Raw genomic sequence first — 17,837 nt, 5'->3', positions numbered from 1 at the left:
TTGAGCAGAGTTCCCTGTGCTATACAGTAGGTCCTTGTTGGTTATCTATTTTAAATATTGCAGTGTGTACATGTCAATCCCAAACTCCCAGTCTATCCCTCCCCCTAACCCTTCCCAATACTGGTTCAGTTTTAAAGTGCTTAATTAATTAACAGGAAGTAATGTATAATACTTGCCCCCAACATTTGTAAAATAACTTACAGTGTTCAAAAACTTTCACAAATATCTACTCAGTCACCATGTATTGACTGAGTGTCCAATACATAAAATACACTTATTCAGAACAACAAATAATTCTGACCTTGTTCTGTAGGAAATGGTTCTCCAAGTCCACCTTTTCAAATTGATCAGGTATCTGTTGACTGATGCCATTGAAATTAATTGGAAATCCCTCACAAACTTCCCAACTAAGAAAATAAAATATTTAATTGTTCTTGTTAGAATAAAACTAGTTTAATTTTAGTACTCTTTAGCATAATAATTTATGCATCTTATACTCTTCTAGTGAGAGAAAAACCAGTGTATAGTCCATAGTCTTTTTAAATGGAAATTTGTAAAGTATCTTTGTATTTATCATTGGGAAAGGGAAGGCTTTAAATTTTTCCCTTACAATTATTTTTAATACTGGGGGGGGATTCTATGCCTAATTGATTATTAATAGAACAAAGACACAAAAAATAATTTTTAATCTTACAGAATCACTCACAGTGGAGACCATCATCATTATTAAAATTACAGCCTAAATACACTGGTCTATAAATAATAAAGGATGCTTTTATAACGGTTGTGTTAAGAACATTAGTTTGGTATTTTTAAGAGGCAGCACGTTCTAGAGGGTACATGGACAAACCACAAACTGGAAGGGTTGGTCTCATTCTTAGCTCAGCCAAATCACTTATTTTAAAAGTGAGCCAATTCTTATCCTAAAGAAAATCACCTAGATCAACACTGATATGTTAAGATATACCATATAGCATGCTATTCAACAGAAAACCGTTCTGGGAATGGTGATAGTATTTTTTTTCAGTAGTCTGAGAAATATAAATAAGAGTGTGATGACTAAGATTTCCAATGATCCACTTGAGAGTATACAAAGAAAATTCAAATGGAATCCAAAAATTAAGTAAATTATCTTCAAATTAGTTTGTGCTCAATAAGGGAAGTTTCACATTGTTATACTTAGGGAATCAGATCTAATTTAAATCCATTCATTAAAACAGTATTCATTGCAATTAAGGAAGTAAAATTAAGAAGCAGTACATAAATTAAAAATTAAACTCCTAACTAAAGACTGAAGCGAAAGGCAAGTCTAACAGCTTAGAGAAAGATTATTGCATGTGAAATAAATCTTCTCATAAGTGAAAATGCTTATAAAAAAGAGTGCTGAGTTATTTTCTGTCTATAAAGAGAAAAAGACAAAACATTATAATCTTGTCTGGAAAGTGCAGGCAATCATTGGGGGATGGAGAAGACCAAAGAGTCTGTCTTTCTAGACATATTTAGCAATAGGTTGACACTAGCTAGACTGAGTGACCTCGTCAGACTGCTTTTCATTCTCTGGATCTGCCCTCCATTTCAGCCTTTTTACCTGTATATTAAGGAAAGTTATAATTTGTTAAATTACAAAATATTAAAGCTAGATGGGACCTTATAGATACATCATCTAATCCAACATGGTATCAGTATCATGCTGCAATGTCCAATATGGTAGCCACTAGCCACATATTCCAACTTAAATTAAAATTAATTTAATTAAACAAAATTTAAAATTCAATTCCTCAGTCACACTAGTCACATTTCAAGTGCTCAATGTCATAAAGTTTGTTTCCATCATCAGAGAAAGTTCTATTAGACAGTGCTGGATAGGGGTCAAGCCCTTAGTTCTTAAGAAAGACAATCTGGGTTAGAATCCTAGCTCTATCATGTACAAGTTGTGTGACTGGGCAAATGACTTTGCCCTTCCATGGCAGAGTTTCTGTCTCCTTAAAACGGAGTAATAATAAGCTAATAAGCAATGATGGGATTAAAATAATTGTTTTGAGGATGAAATAGGTTCTTACCCAATTCATTTAGAGCTGTGCCTGGCCTACGGTCAACACTCAATAACTGCTGGGTTTTATTATTAACCCACAGGAAACTGACACCCATGTGCTCACAGACAATCATGAGCAGATAATGGGGTTAGTGCCCAGATCTTCTTTTTTTAAAAAAATATTTATTTATTTATTTTGGCTGCACAGGGTCTTAGGTGCAGTATGAGGGATCTTTAGTTGCAGCACGCGGGATCTAGCTCCCTGACCAGGGATCGAACCCGGCCCCCATGCACTGGGAGCACAGAGTCTTAACCACTGGACCACCAGGGAAGTCCCAGTGTCCAGATCTTCTAACTCCTGCTCTTCTTACTATGCCACCAAGCCTCCAGCATATTGCTTTTGTTTTCAATTTATCATCATCAAATGAGATGCTTAAACATGAACACTCATATGAGAAAACATATTAATATTTTAATTATTCCATTCAAAACTATTAATTTAGAAACATCCACTAAAAACAATTTTTACATTTCAAATAAAATCATTACCTTTGCAAAGCAGAAAGTATACTATGCTCATTGCCCCATATGTTTTTTAAAACTCAAGGAAAATTAATGATAAGTCTTTTAAGTACTAGCTCATTATATCATGAAATAAGTCAATAAACTAAATAATTGCTTATTTAAGATGATTTAAAGAACATCTTTTAGTGTTTAAATCTCACTCTGGGAAAACTGAGTTAGGTGATTCAGATTGCTTTAACCGAACACTTGTTAATTTACCTGTCACATCCCAGTAGCAGAACAGCATTAGGATCCAAGAAGGTTTTATATGCGACTGTAATGCCACCTCTGGCAAATGCAGTCACCTGGTCAAAGGTCAAACCCAAAACAGGGTTTAGTGGAGATCTGAAAAATGGAAAAAACATCAAATCTATCTGCGAAATTATACAAACACTGAAATTTGAGTACATATAAACAATAAAACATACCATATCCATGTCTAATAAAATCCAGAAATAAGTGAATTTCCTATTACACAGCACTATTGTTGGTATCCTATACTTATACCTGACACGCACATTTTAGTTTATTTGTTTGATTTATAATATGTGAAGGATAGTTGCAACACATGTAATTTTAAAAAATAATTTCAATAATAAAAGCGAAGTATTTAGTTGAGAAAAACAACCAACTGTCATTCCTATAATGTTCATTTTTCATGTATAACTACAATGCAATACACCCATGGTGATCTTTGGAGCTTATAATCAAATTAATCCTTCATATTTGGCTACAAACAACTATTTTTTTGTGAGCTCACTGAATACTATGCTGATTTGATTTGTCATATTACATACTGTTAGGTACATTGTTTTAAGTTAATTTAATTATATGAGAATTAAAATCAAATGGAAAACAGATCTTAAATAAAAAGAATGGCCACTATGTCAATTATGAGCCATTTTGTTTTTGAAATTGGTGACAAACACTTGCTCTTCAACTTTAGAATCATGGGACTCAATCACATCACCTGTGTAGTATTGCCAAAAATATTTAAACTGAATCTAATCATGAGAAAACACTCACACAAGTCTAGAATGTGGGACATTCTACAACAAAAGTGCCTGAACTCTTCAAAAAGAAAACCAATGTCATGAAGAATAAAACAAAAGATGGTGGAATAGTCTACATTACAGAGAACTAAAGAAAATAACTAAATGCAACAGATGAAGCTTATTTGGATACTGGATTACAAAAAAAGCTCTAAAGCAGATTTTGGGTAGTATGAACATAGATTACATATTAGACAATATTATATTATTGTTGACTGTGTTAGATATTATACTGTGGTGATAGAGAGAACATCCTGTTCTTCAATTATGTGACCTGTAGCATTTAGGAGTAAAACTTCATGATTGTGTGGAATTAATTCCAAACAGTTCAAAAGAGAGAGAAAGGAGACATAAGAGAGGTAAAACAAATATGGCAAAATCCTTAAATTGCTGAACCTAGGTGAAGGATATATAAATCTTCATTGTATCAAATTTTCTGTAGATTGGATATTTTTCAAAATAAAAATTGGGAGAAAAACAATTAAAGGACTCAAAATAGAAGGAGATATTGGCAAAATCATCTTTTGCAAACGAGTAACCTTACCCCCCATATCAACATATATTAGACATGTTAGAATTACTCCCTGAAAATGAATATCATTTACTTAGTACATATTGCACATTTTCTCAATTTTATCCTTTTCTCAATATATTTTAACTAGATGGAAATAACTTTTTTGACATTAATTTAGAAGTTTCAATAGTAGCAAAATGCTATAATGGTTCCCTAATGCCTCATATTGGATTCAAAACCAGAAAAAAATAATACATTATGCTATTAAAATAGCTATGATATACAAATATACACACTTATAAATTCCGCCAACTACAATCCTCAGTTGATTTTAGAATATTCCAGATACTTAGTAATTTTTGTTACTTCACAAATATGATCCAATTAACCAAGAACAAGTGTTTGATCATATTAAAATACTGTATTATAGCAAACATCATTAAAAACATCATAATTAGTCAGTCATTGCTTTCACTTTAACAATGATATTTAAGAAGAAATTATTAGATACATTTTATTAAAGCCTTTCCTTGTAATTGGAAGAGCTTGCTAAATTATACAAGAATTCTTGCCGCTTTAAAATTCATCGCTATTTTTATCATTGTAAAAATAATTCTCACAATGTAATTAAATTATATTTTGAAATCTGCCTATAGAAGAAGCACCATTCCTTACAGATATTTTTTTAGTTTTATAAATTACACAGCATAAGATACTAGTAAGCATTTTAATTTTACTCTAATGGGACAGATGAAAGATTTTGTAATATGCTACCCACAACAAATCCTACCAATGTCTCCCAAAACCTGCATGGATTTCTGAGTAGATTAGTTCTCTTTGAAATTTTGACTATTAGAATATACAGTAAATCTAATCAGCTCCTAGTTCTGTCTATGCTATTTTTGTTAAAATTAGTGTATAATCAATTATATTCTACAAGCAATATTTCCCCTATTCTGTTCTACAGATAAAGAGCTAAAAATGAAACAAAACAAAAAGATTAAAAGTAGACAGAAAAGTGTGTTTAAGTTTCCTGACAAGCAGCTTCAGAGTTCATCTGGATGTGTCCTGTCAAAATATGCGTAAGTTTCCAAGATATTCCACACAACAGCCAGGCTCATCAGTGCCTGTAGACTGAAGCCTTTTTCTTTTCTTGGGAACACAGATAATTTTATGCAGGAATTTACCAATCTACAAAAATTTACACAATGCTCAGTAATAACCAGTAATTATTGTGGGATAATGTAAGGTGCTTTTGAGGAACATAACTTTGATAGGATAGAGTTTACAAGCTTTACCAATTTATCTTTGGCTGTCCTGTCATTGGAGCTTAAAAGGTTAAGACTTTATTTGTGAAAACATAGAGAGGTAGTGGGGAATCATGTTGTCTACAGCTTCATAAATCTTGCTTAAGATCCTTTTCAATTACCATCCATTTCTCCTTTAAAAAGGGACAAAAAAATAGAGGAGTGGAAGCAGGTCAGGGCAGTGTGCGACAATGACAGTGTGATGGGCTTGGGCCCCCGTGGCGTTTCCATCTGCTATCATTAAGGTGACTACTCAGACATGAACAAATCCCACTTGCTGTGCTGACAGGCAGACTTCAAGAACTATGACAAGGCATTAAGACAGAAAGTCAGGGGGGTGGGGGAAAGAGAGAGAGAGATGTCATATCCCACAAACAATACTGCCTCACAAAAAAAAAATGCCCCTGGAATTTTATTGGAATTCAAAATAATTTTTTTTATAAAGGGTGCTACTTGGCTTCTCAACTCTCCTTTTAAATTAGCTTGTCCCAGAAAGATTGAGAATAAACACCTTGCTCCTACCTGTATGCTTTACCATAAGAGACCCAAATTTTTTGCTCATTCTTCAGCGAAAGTGGATTCTTAATTTCTTGACCGTGCTCGTCGAAAAGCCGGATTGAAGAAAAATTGAGGCCTGGTGGGTTGATGGAAGAACCTTGAAGTCTTCGATGAATCTTGAAAAGTAACTGGTGGTGGGGAGGGGTGTGGAAATGAAGAAGAAAAAGAAATAACGTAAAATGTGAACACCTGTGATAAACTGTCTCTACTCTGTAACAGATGAAGTCCAAACAAATGATAATTAAATTCATACAGAATGTTAAAAGAAGTGTGAAATGATGGCAATGTTTAGCTCGGTGTAAAGTAACAAAATGAGCATGGGCTTTTAACCAGCAGGGGGTGCCACAGGCTCGTGATTGAGCTCTGACCCCTTGGCACGGGGACGGAAAGCAGATGTGACAGTCTTACAGAAAGAGCATTTAGCTTCTACACACGGTTCCGGTCCTCTTTGATAAGGGTTATGCTTTTCTTGTCTGAGCTACACATTCTGTTGGGTCCTTCCAGGGTATGTTCAAGTTTTACAATCAGCAATCTCCCATCACCGAGACTAACCTCAGGTAACCAACGGTGGAACAATCCACCACTGACAGTACTGCAAAAATAAACATGACTTTCCGACTTACGCCAGCCAATTCACTTAGAAGAACTCTTCCTGGATGTATTAATTAAGAGCTCTGCAGAAGCTTGCGAGCGGCTTCAATAGTGGATGTTTTCAAGTTTTAAATAAGATGTAATCGAAGTGTGAAGTATGAAATGCTATCATGTAATATGTTAAATAATAGCATTGTCTGTGTTTGCTTCTATCTTATACTTAGAATCTCTAAATTATCAAGATATTTCTAACTGAAGGCATATTTAAATTAAAAGTAAATCCGGCTGAACCGTGTTGCACATGGACTTTTAAAAGATATTTTTCATCATTATCTGTCACCTTTGAGTGTTTAGGCCTCTGCTCTTTCCCGCTCTGTGCCCCAACTATCCATCACTCTGTTTTCCCCCCAGCCTTCTGTCACAGGCTTCCTTTTCTTCTCTGCCTTGTCAGTTCTTGTGTCTCTCAATTTCTTGTTACTCTGTAATCTCAGCAGGGATGCGGATATAGTTGTAGCCTTTTCTTGCCTAGCTGCTGTTCAGGGTGCCTTTTTTGCTCCTTCTATTAATTCCCATTGAAGGTATATTGAGACGTGCTAAATGCCGAGGCCCAGAGAAAAGGAAAGGTGCAAGCCTGTCATATATCTCCAGTTTCCTCACCTATTGGCTGTAAACTCTTTACCGAGTAAAATATTTTCTATGACCAGCAACTATATCTATAGAAGGCTTAAGGCTTAGGCTTTGCCCTAATTAGGGATAAATAATCTTATCTCCAACTTCATCAGCTTTATGTTGTTTCTATCAGCTCTGCACTGACCAGATATTTTAGCCTTGAGCATCAGAAGGGCTGAAAATGATGATACATCTTTCCTTTCATTAAAGTTAATACTTCTCATCCAGCATAGCCAAGTCCTTTGAGTTAAAAATAATGATTACTATTCTCTTTAGGAATATAATAGGCAACGTGTTAGAATAGTAAAAATCTGTGTTTTGTTTTTTCACTGGAACCAGAAAAAGTTTTGAAATCCATGGACTGTATTTATAAAGCCCTACATTTATTTCTGTGTGGTCTCAGCCCTTGAGCTTATTTTTTGTGGCTTTGCTATTATTGCAGAAAACAAGTAATGTTGATCATTTTTTAAATCACAGTGATTTTGCTTTATAGGCATCTCCTTTTTTGTAAAGGGAGAAGATATAAAAAATTTAAGGCCTGATCCAGGAGAGAAATAAGCACATAAAGAACAGGAGTGTGTGGTAGAAGGGATGTGAACACCAGACCACTTAGCCAAATTCACTTTCACAGGAGTTGCATTGCAATCTCTATTTTCTCAACTTGGCAACACACTGCATTTTAGGTGTTCAAAGATGAGCATGCGACAGCCTACAGGAGGTAAGGCCTCAATGTCTTTCATCTCTAGGTCATTGGTGAGGGCTGGGCTATAGTGACCAAAAACAGTGATAATCTTCACCCATTTATCTTTAAAGTTGTCATCACCAGGCCTTTATAGGATAAGAATTTGTTCAGGGACCTGAGAAGAGTGTGAAACATCTTAGGCTAGTGATTGAGACAAGTGTGCACCAGGGGAACAGTCGTCTTTGGGTGTCACAAGGGCTCTCCCAAAAAGCTTTATAATGCCCCTAGTTAAAGGTTTTCCCCCAACTTTCTTGCATATAGATGCAAACCACAGATCAATTGCAGTGTGCCATTAGCCAACAAAAGCTTTCTACAGAATAATATCTTCCTGTGTAATCTAACATAAATTCCACCTTCAATTTTTTATATGAACCAAAAAGGACAATATTCTAATGTGGAAAAGAGGAATTTACAGGTAGAGCATTCTAGGAAGCCTTTTGTATCATGGTGATTTGTATAGTCAGGGATGTGATGGTAAAAGAAAACCAGCCAAGGCTCTTTATCATTCTCTCTCTAATCAATCAAGGTAGCACTTCCCATCTCTTCTGAGCTCAGCTAGTGATCGGATGATCAGCTTTTGTGACTGACTGTGAAGTCCAGGCAATGGATACCGCCAGGGAGAGGTAAGTCTGAGGGTACTGAACTGAAGGGGGAAAAAATGGAGCAAGTTTCTGAACAAAGGTCAAGCAACAGAGCCCAAAACACTGGTGTGCGCTCAGGCGAATAACCCCAATTTGTAAACAACAGGGTATTCAGTGTCCTTTCATGCAAGACAAAGACCCAAAATAAAGACCCTGAACATATTGGTTCTGCTTGAGAAACATCCCAATTGTCTGGAAAATAGGAAAAGGTAAGAATGCCTAAGATAAACCATCTGGACTTGCTCACAAGGAGCACAGGAGAAGACCAAGGCTGTGTGTTAGTTGCTCAGGGTCTAGGGCTTGGAAATACCCTAGACGCAGAACACACCCTCCACTGGATATCATGTCACTTCTTTTCAATGTGTAAACAAGAGGTCAATTCCAGAGTCCAGTGTAGACAGATTTTCAAATAAAAGCATAATGAAGATTAAGATGCTATTAAGTAAGAGGTCAGGAGTTAATACTATACTAAAGCTGAGAACCTCCGGAATCCAGGAGTCAAGCTTGAAACTATAAATCTTTACAGATCAGCAAACGATTCATCTTTTCTGAACAACTTTAAAAATGTAATTGTCTAAATTAACTACAAGAAACTTGGAAGGTGCTCAGAGTCATAAATGAATAGTCAGTAAACTCACTCTTTCCATCATATAGCCAGTCTGAATTGGGCTATTGGGCCCCAGATCTTTTTCACTGATACAAACAGAGATCTCTCCAGTGTCTTTACCATTTTCAAATATCTGAAAAATAAGCACATTCAAAATTAAAAATAAATACATGCACACATATACATACATATAAATACATATATAAACACAAGCAGTCCTGATTTTGCACAGTACAGTGCCGACTGAAACTCACACAACACATATGGTTAACTGTGTAAAGCAAAGATGGCCGGTATGAGCACATGCAAGTAATTGGCAATGAAAAGCAACAGGACTAGAATAGCATAAAGGAAGTCCCTTGATTCTCCTTTTGGTTTCAGTGTCCTTAACCTGACTGTCATTCCCTACAATCTTAAAATAGAAGGAAACACAGACATTAAAGGAGGAATCACTGACTACACCGAATGCTTACATGGGGCAAGCGTCAGGGAAAGGTCAGCTAGCAACCAATTAACTAGCTCATGTCATTCTTTTTGAAGAACATAAAGCCATCAATTATGTAAGGAATGTTTAATTTATATTTAAAATATATCAGTGTTCAGCTCATCTTTTGACTCACTGAAAGGAAATCCAACCTGACAAATGTATTGCATAAAGGTACAATGAAAGCCATCCATTTTAAGTGCATATAAGCAACAAGTTGCTGAGAACAGAGATAAAATTCAGAACATTGCATTATGCAATGCTCATCTGGAAAAAGAAAATGCTAGCTAACGTTCTGGTCAAAGGTATCCAAATAAACCAGTCCCAAAGGAAGCCTCCACTAGAGTGAACACCGTCCTCTGACCATGCTGAGGGCCCACATGGGGTGCGTCATTCACCAGGCAAGAGAGAATGCAGGCCGATAGAGGCTTGATGAGTAACGTAAATCCTTGCTTTTTACTGTATTTTTTTCTCAAAAGTTCTTTTCTTCCCTTTCTGATAGACCTATCACATCAGAGTAACCATTTTATTTATTTCTAGTGCTACCTCCAGAGAAGATAATTTGGGAGAATATTTTATTTAAATATAAGAAAGAAAACCATCTGTTTTACTTTTGAGACAGTTTGAGAGTTATTTAATTAGTCCTAACCAGGTTAGGAAATAATGTGCTTCAATAGCACTTCCTCAGGCTTTAGGCAAAAAAAAAAAAAAAAAAAAAAGTTTAAAAAAACAGTAACAATGTTTAAGAATGGTGGGATTTTCTCCACTCTGTGCTTTTCATGGTACTGACAGCCTAGTGGAGATGGTACAGCTGTCAGCCTTGGAGCATTGATGCTCCACACTCTACAGTAGCTTTTGCTAAAGGGGATTTTTTAAACCTCTTTTCTGAGAAAAGATACAATTCTGAGCAAGAAATCTCTCTACTTTAGCCAGGAACTTTGTAAACCCAACTGTTGCCTACAAACCTATGGGAAATAATGTGGGAGGAGAAGCTTACTGTCCCAACAATCTCTTCAGGGCCCTCTTAAACAACAGAGCCATTTAGCAATTAGGTTCACAATTCTAGGCGGATCGCATTCTGCAAGGTTAGTGTTGACAAAGGCTCAGTTTGGAGAACTTATTGATGTTCCTTTGTCAAGACTTGCTAGATGTGGAACTGGAGTGCAGCAAATTATATTCTAGAAAATAGCTGTGTGAGTGCTGTCAAACTGAGAAAGCAAATAGGACCTGGACAACACCTAAGACCTTCATTAGCTTACTGCTTTCTTCACTACTGCTAATAAGCCTTCCGTTCTATGTCCAGAAAAGAGTGTTCTCAAGAAAAAAAAAAAAAGGCTCTGGCCTCTAAAAGCCCTATGAGGGCATAAGGAAAAAAGAGGTGCTTTATTGTTTAAGTAAAAGTTTAGGTGTTTAAGTGAAAGAAATCTGCCCTCCACTAGTCATTCATATAATGTTTTTTTTTTCTGTATTTCTACAAAAGTAAAAATTCCCCAAGCCGAAATTCTATGACATTCTGCTTTTCTTAAGGCTCAGCTCCTATTTTTAAGGTCTGTATCACTATGACCATTTTTTTTTAATCTAAGTATTCTATTTTTTCTTCCTTTGCATGAGAAGTATTTTTATTTCTATTGTCCAATGTCTAAACAAAGATAGCTCTCTAAACAGTGTTTACATAGGAAAATAAAAAATAGTCTACCTTTATTTTCCTGCTGCCTAATCCTTGGCTTAAGAAAAACCAACTGCTTCCTAGTGGCTATCTGCATGCCATTACCTCCTTATAGTTCTAAAACTAAATTCTCACCCTTGAAGTAGGGTGATACAAAAAGCCAGCTAAAGGCTAGTCTTGAGTCCCTAGCTGAGGAGTAATGCAATAGAATCTAAAAAAAAAAAAAAAAACAGGGGGATCCAGATCCTTTCAAAAACATTGTAGCTAATGACTATTGAAAAAAAAACCTATAAATAGGAATTTACTTCTATGCCCTTAGTTACACAAAGTACAGAGTTTCTAGGAGGAGTTTCCCATGAACTGCAGTCTTTTTACTTTCCTTCATGTCAACAATGACTTTTCTTCAGCAGAATTAAATTAGGTTAACACCAACGTTTCACTGTAATGTTGTTAATCAATTCTTCATTCAACAAATATTTATTGAGTGCCTACTATGTGCCATCCACTGCTCAAGTGCTTAAGATATACCAGTGAACTAAGATTCCTGACAGAACAAGTAAGGAAATCATATAGCAAGGTCAGGATACATCCAGGTCTGTGAGGTCTGAAGTTTATACAACTTGGTGGGCCTTCATTAACAAAAAAAAATGCAAAATTACAAATGGAAAACTAGATACAACATATTTATTTAAAATGAGAAATTACAACAATTTACACATATTAAAAAGCTCACACATAGCAAAAAACATGACAAAATCCAGAAAAAGTCACAAAATATTTTCATTAATTTACTATCCAATGCACATTTTTTGGCTGAATTGTCTTCAATCACCTCTTCATTTGGTAATCTTGTAACATTTTCTATAAGGAGAATAGGAATATAATTCCATCTTCCCTCTTGCATGGTTAATCAAAAGATTTCTATTATTGATTAGAAAAATTTCTCTCAACTACACAACTTGGTTGGTCATTTCATAAAAATTTTTAGGACTGATGTCAACTTTGGGAAAAGCTTGATAGTTTACTTTAAAATATGAGCTGTAAAATGTGGAAGGATTTTCTACAAGTTACTTGACTTTGTTAATTTCACACTGTGTTTTTCCTCCACCACCCATATACTTTTGGTGACAGGCACTCTAGTCCACAGTCAAAAAGCAATACACTCTATGGCCAGCAGGTAGTAGCCATCTTCCTAGAAGCTCTTCCCATACCAGGGTGGCTTAGTCCTAACTGAACTACGATACAGGGAAATGACTGCACACCAGTAATTACATCCCACTATGCTCAAACTAAATGTATCCTCAACTCAACTTCCCGTTAGCCAGACCTCAAAAATGCCTGCAACCACTTCAGCTCCAGCTGGTGCAAGGGAAAACTTGACAGAGAGGAAGTTGGAGTGGAAACAGACAATGCTCTCAGTCAATTGTAGTTAAAATATATTATATTTGCAAATTTTACAGAAACATGTGGCCATGTGAACACAGTGCTAGGGCCTCTCCCAGGGTTTTGGAAGGGGCCTAAGCAGGAAAGGGGCCTTGAAACTTAGGTACATGGGTATCATGGTAAATGCACCTTGGAGGAAGTTAGAAGGTGGTAAGTGCCATGTAAAGAGGAAGAAATATAGCAGAGAAGGGATATAGGGCCTAGGATCAATGAGTGGGATGGGTGGTGGTCGCCATATGAAGCAGGTGATCAGAAAAGGCTTTCAAGAGAGGAAAGATTTGAGTAAAGACTTGGAGGTGAGAGAGTTAGCCAAGCAGATAGCTGGCAGAAGAGTGCTGGAGGCAGAGGGAGAGGCTAGAGCAAAGAAACTAAGGCAGGAACGTGCCCAGTATGTTCCAGGAACTACAAGCAGGCTGGTGTGATGGGAGCAGAGTGAGAGAGAAGAAGGGTAAGTAACGTGAAATCAGAGGGTTAAGGGGTGGGCAGCAAAATGGGGGATCCTTGGAGGGACTGGAACAGAGCAGTAACAGGATCTGACTTAAAAGGAGCATCGGGGCTGCTGGGTGAAGAGTAGACTCCAGGGAGCAAAAGTTATCCGAAGGGTGAATGACTGCGGCTCGCAACAGAGTATTAACAATGGACTTGGTTATAAATGGTCAATTTCTGTCGTTCATTCCAGAGTAATTTGTTCATTAGTGGGGTTGGGAAATAAAATTTGTAGCTAGGCTAATATTTCTGGACCGTGATGTCTGCATCTATGGATGTAAATAAATCAACCTAAGTATAACTTCATATGTAGTTTCTGTGAAGGCACAAAAATGTTTACAAACTATCAAAAGAACTGTATTTACTGTGAAGATTTTATAGAGGCAGTGACCAAAACGTAAACCACGCGGGGGGAAGATGACTTGAATAGGATGTGGTTCTTTGACCAGTTTGTCTGGCATCATTTATGACACCTATTTAGGGACTTGTATAAGGCCTAGTTCAGTGCCATTATTGGCCTTTAATGCTATAAGTCTGGTTAAGATCTAGCTGTCGGGGACCAGCAGGTTCCCAAACTCTCTATAACGGCTGGACAGACCACCCAGGAAGCTCTTCTGTGCGTGAGTGGAAGGCCAAACACCTAAGCTTCAAAATGCCTCAGGAGGCGATGCTGTCAAGAGGCAATAATAGGAAAATGACACCGCAGTGTGTTGCCAAAAGTTGGGAGGCTGTACGGTAACAGGATTTACTACTAGAGGTCTGGTGAAGGAAAGGAATATAAAATAGCCCCACAAAACTATTTGGCATACTTCAGGTGAAATAATTAAATAAGTTGGGAAAAGGTTAGCTTACATGTTGTCTTGGATTAGGGTCCCCAGGAAACAGACTCTGAGACCAAAATTTACCTGCGGGAAGTTTCCTGCGGAGCGTTCTCAGGTACAACACAGGTGAGGGGAGTGAGGAAACAGGAGTGGGCAGAGGGAGAAGGTAAACGGTGATGTAGTTGCAACAGAGGCCTCTGGTGGGAGCTCTAGACCTGGGATGGCCCCTCAGGGTTGTCCAGAATTGAGGCCAGGGAGCATGGCTTTGCACTGCCCACCAATCAAATATTGGATGCAGATTGCCCTCAGGATGGGGGCCTAATCTTTGGAGAAGCAGCAACTTTACACCAAGGGCAACTGTCCGAGAAGAATGTAGGTTTGGCAGCTGGAGGTGGGGGGTGGTTATCTCAGTCCTGAAGAGGGAATCCAGGTAGTGTGGCATGGCATCCACTACACACGTGCACAGTGATTCGCAGTGTAGAGTGCGCACACCTTTAAATCACTCAATACTCAAAGCAACTGGATTTTATAGGTGAGTCTCAGAGAGGTTAAGTGACTTGCCTAGTGCAAATCTACTCATAAGGGGCAGCAAGAGCTTTAGAAATCAAGTCCTCTGATTTTTTCCAGCTTTATTGAGATATAACTATCATATAACATGTAGGTTTGTGCACAACGTGTTGATTTGATACACTTACATATTTCTAAATGATTACCAGGGTTAGCTAACACCTCCATCACATCACATAATTACCATTTCTTTTTGTGGTAAGAATATTTAAGATCTACCCTCTTTAAAACTTTCAAGTAAATAATACATATTAGTAACTAAATCACAGTCTTCAGCATTGTATCCCCGGAACTTACTCATCCTCTGACTGAAAGTTCATACCTTTGGACCAATATCTCCCCATTCCCACCTCCAGCCCCACCTCAACCCCTAGCACCTACCATCCTAGTCTCTGTTTCTACAAGGTCGGCTTTCTTAGACTCCACATGTAAGTGATATCATACAGTATTTGTCCTTCTCTGTCTGACTTATTTCACTTAGCATAATGCCCTACGATGTTTTAAATTACAAACATCAAAATTTACTCATATCTAAGATTAGAGATCCTACAATATGAAAATTTTTAAAGGTATTTAAGTAATTTATAGAAGTTTTTTACCTAAGTCAAAGAACATGAAAATTAAAATGGAATATTTTCTTATGTGAGAAGCTAATTAGCCATGAAAAAAATCTATCCAATCAGAACTCAAAGTCACCTTTAGAGATAGAAAATTCACTCTAAGTGAACTAACATTGTACATTAAATCAAATAAATGTGCTATTACTTTTTTTATTGTTACAGACTTGTGAGATAGTTTATAGAATGTCCACATTTTCTATATCTTCTCAAATGTATAATATACTATAAATCAAACTATAAACATGTCTAATTTTAATATTCAGATAAGAAGATAATCACAAAGCAAATATTAAAATTATGAGATTCAGGCAAAGAAAAGTTAATAATGAATTAGTATGTTTATACTGCATATAGGAAAATGTGTTTTAATGCCTAACAGAGATATCTTTAAACTGTACTTAACAGGTAAGGAGACAGTACATTTGTCTGAAGAAATAAAAATGCACTTATGTGAAGACAAGTTATTTCACTGTTAAACTTCACCAGTCTAAGTGGGACCTGAATCAAAAATCAAATAACATTGTTTTAAAGCTCAGAAAAGGTATATTTAAGAAAATAATTTATTTTAAAAGAGACATTTTAGATATCCTCTGTAAGTTGCAGCACAGCCCACCATTTAGAAGATATAAAGTGGGTGACTGCCGATGGTGTAGGATTTTAGGAGTGGGCTAAAAGACTCTGACCCCAAAATACCACTCACATCAACTTTCCAATACTAGCTGAAATTCCAGTTGGAGGGATACTCTTTTGTCACAACTGAAATACCACAGCTCTATGAGAGAAAATAATATTTGACTTTATTGGTTATTGATCTTTGAGGCTAGGATTTTCAATCTTGGCTTTCTGGAATTCCTCAGAGGGCCTAGGGTAGGGCTGGTGGATAGGGGAGTGAGAGTGGGGAGCTGTGGTCCAAAGTGGGAGATCCAACCTGATGAGTGAGTCTGTGGGGAAAACCACCAACCTGGCTTCAAAAGGGGTACATCCTACTTTCATTTACTTTACTTAGGGCATTCCAAGAAAAACTTTGATCCAAGAAAAAAAAAAGGTTTGATACTGTCTTAGCTTGAAAGAAAGTATGGTATGCCTTTTTCCTGAAGTAAGGATGGTAACTGACAGCCTGAACTGGGGGGTTGGAGTTGGGTATGGAGGAAAGGCCACGGGGGGCCAAGGATGGAGAGGTCTGCAAGATGCCCTCATCAGCTTCACAGTTACCCTGGGAGTGGGCCTGTGTTCTTTTCCTTTAAGCATTTAAAGTCACATTTCACTGCTTTGTCATAATTTTTTTAAAGGGCTTCTCCCCAACCCCATTTCTGACAAAGTAAAATTTCTAAAACAAGGTGCATGATGCTGCAAAAAATAATCTCTTTGTATCCAATTACAATTCTCGCTAAAGTCATTACATGAAAATGTTTAAAATTATATAGAAGATAGTGGCAAGGTAAATGTGTTTGCCTGATGTTCTAAGCCAAGTAATTTCTTTTTCTTTTTTTAATTTTTAATTAATTTTTTTTTTTTGGCTGTGTTGAGTCTTCGTTGCTGTGCGCGGGCTCTTCTCTAGTTGCGGCGAGCGGGGGCTACTCTTTGTTGCAGTGCGCGGGCTTCTCATTGCGGTGGCTTCTCTTGTTGCAGAGCACGGGCTCTAGTCACGTGGGCTTCAGTAGGTGTGGCACACAGGCTCAGTAGTTGTGGCTCGCGGGCCCTATGAGTGCAGGCTCAGTAGTTGTGGCACACGGGCTTAGTTGCTCTGTGCATGTGGGATCTTCCTGGACCAGGGCTCGAACTCCTGTCCCCTGCATTGGCAGGTGGATTCTTTTTTTTTTTTTTTTCGCGGTACGCGGGCCTGTCACCGTTGCGGCCTCTCCCGTTGCGGAGCACAGGCTCCGGACGCGCAGGTCCAGCGGCCACAGCCCACGGGCCAGGCCGTTCTGCGGCATGCGGGATCCTCCCGGACCGGGGCACGAACCCATGTCCCCTGCATCGGCAGGCGGACTCTCAACCACTGCGCCACCAGGGAAGCCCAGGACCTACCATATTTGCTTGACAACACAACTCTAGGAAATAGCAATGGAGCCAACAGGACCTTTTTCATTTTGCTGCATACCTTGTGCATTACTTGAATTTAATAAAGTACTGTATAAATTACTTTTACAACTTTTAAAAGCCAATGAAGATTAACGATAAGCCAACATTTGGGGCTTCCCTGGTGGTGCAGTGGTTAAGAATCCTTCTGCCGATGCAGGGGACACGGCGTCGTGCCCCGGTCCGGGAGGATCCCGCATGCCGCAGAACGGCTGGGCCCGTGAGCCATGGCCGCTGAGCCTGCGCGTCCGGAGCCTGTGCTCCGCAACGGGAGAGGCCGCAACGGTGACAAGCCCGCGTACCGCGAAAAAAAAAAAAAAGCCCTTTATAAATGAGAATATTTCAAGGAGAAGTGGAACAAAGATTTTTCACTTTGTCTAAATTAATTTTGTGC

General features: G+C 37.7%; 1 protein-coding gene across 1 annotated transcript in view; it reads right to left on the bottom strand.

Annotated features, from left to right (window-relative positions):
• DCDC1 (doublecortin domain containing 1) overlaps window positions 1–17,837 on the bottom strand; it is a 457,088-nt gene that overhangs the window by 191,745 nt on the left and 247,506 nt on the right. Inside the window, exons 12-15 of the mRNA XM_060160830.1 lie at window positions 9,309–9,410; window positions 5,992–6,155; window positions 2,816–2,941; window positions 302–407 (exon numbers count right to left, since the gene is read on the bottom strand). Coding sequence (XP_060016813.1) covers window positions 302–407; window positions 2,816–2,941; window positions 5,992–6,155; window positions 9,309–9,410 — 498 coding nt within the window. The remainder of the gene's footprint in view (window positions 1–301; window positions 408–2,815; window positions 2,942–5,991; window positions 6,156–9,308; window positions 9,411–17,837) is intronic.

The sequence above is a fragment of the Lagenorhynchus albirostris genome, chromosome 9 (assembly GCF_949774975.1).
Source record: "Lagenorhynchus albirostris chromosome 9, mLagAlb1.1, whole genome shotgun sequence".
NCBI lineage: Eukaryota > Metazoa > Chordata > Mammalia > Artiodactyla > Delphinidae > Lagenorhynchus > Lagenorhynchus albirostris.
The sequence above is the reverse complement of the archived record's forward strand: the minus strand, read 5'-3'. Positions and strand labels throughout refer to the sequence as shown.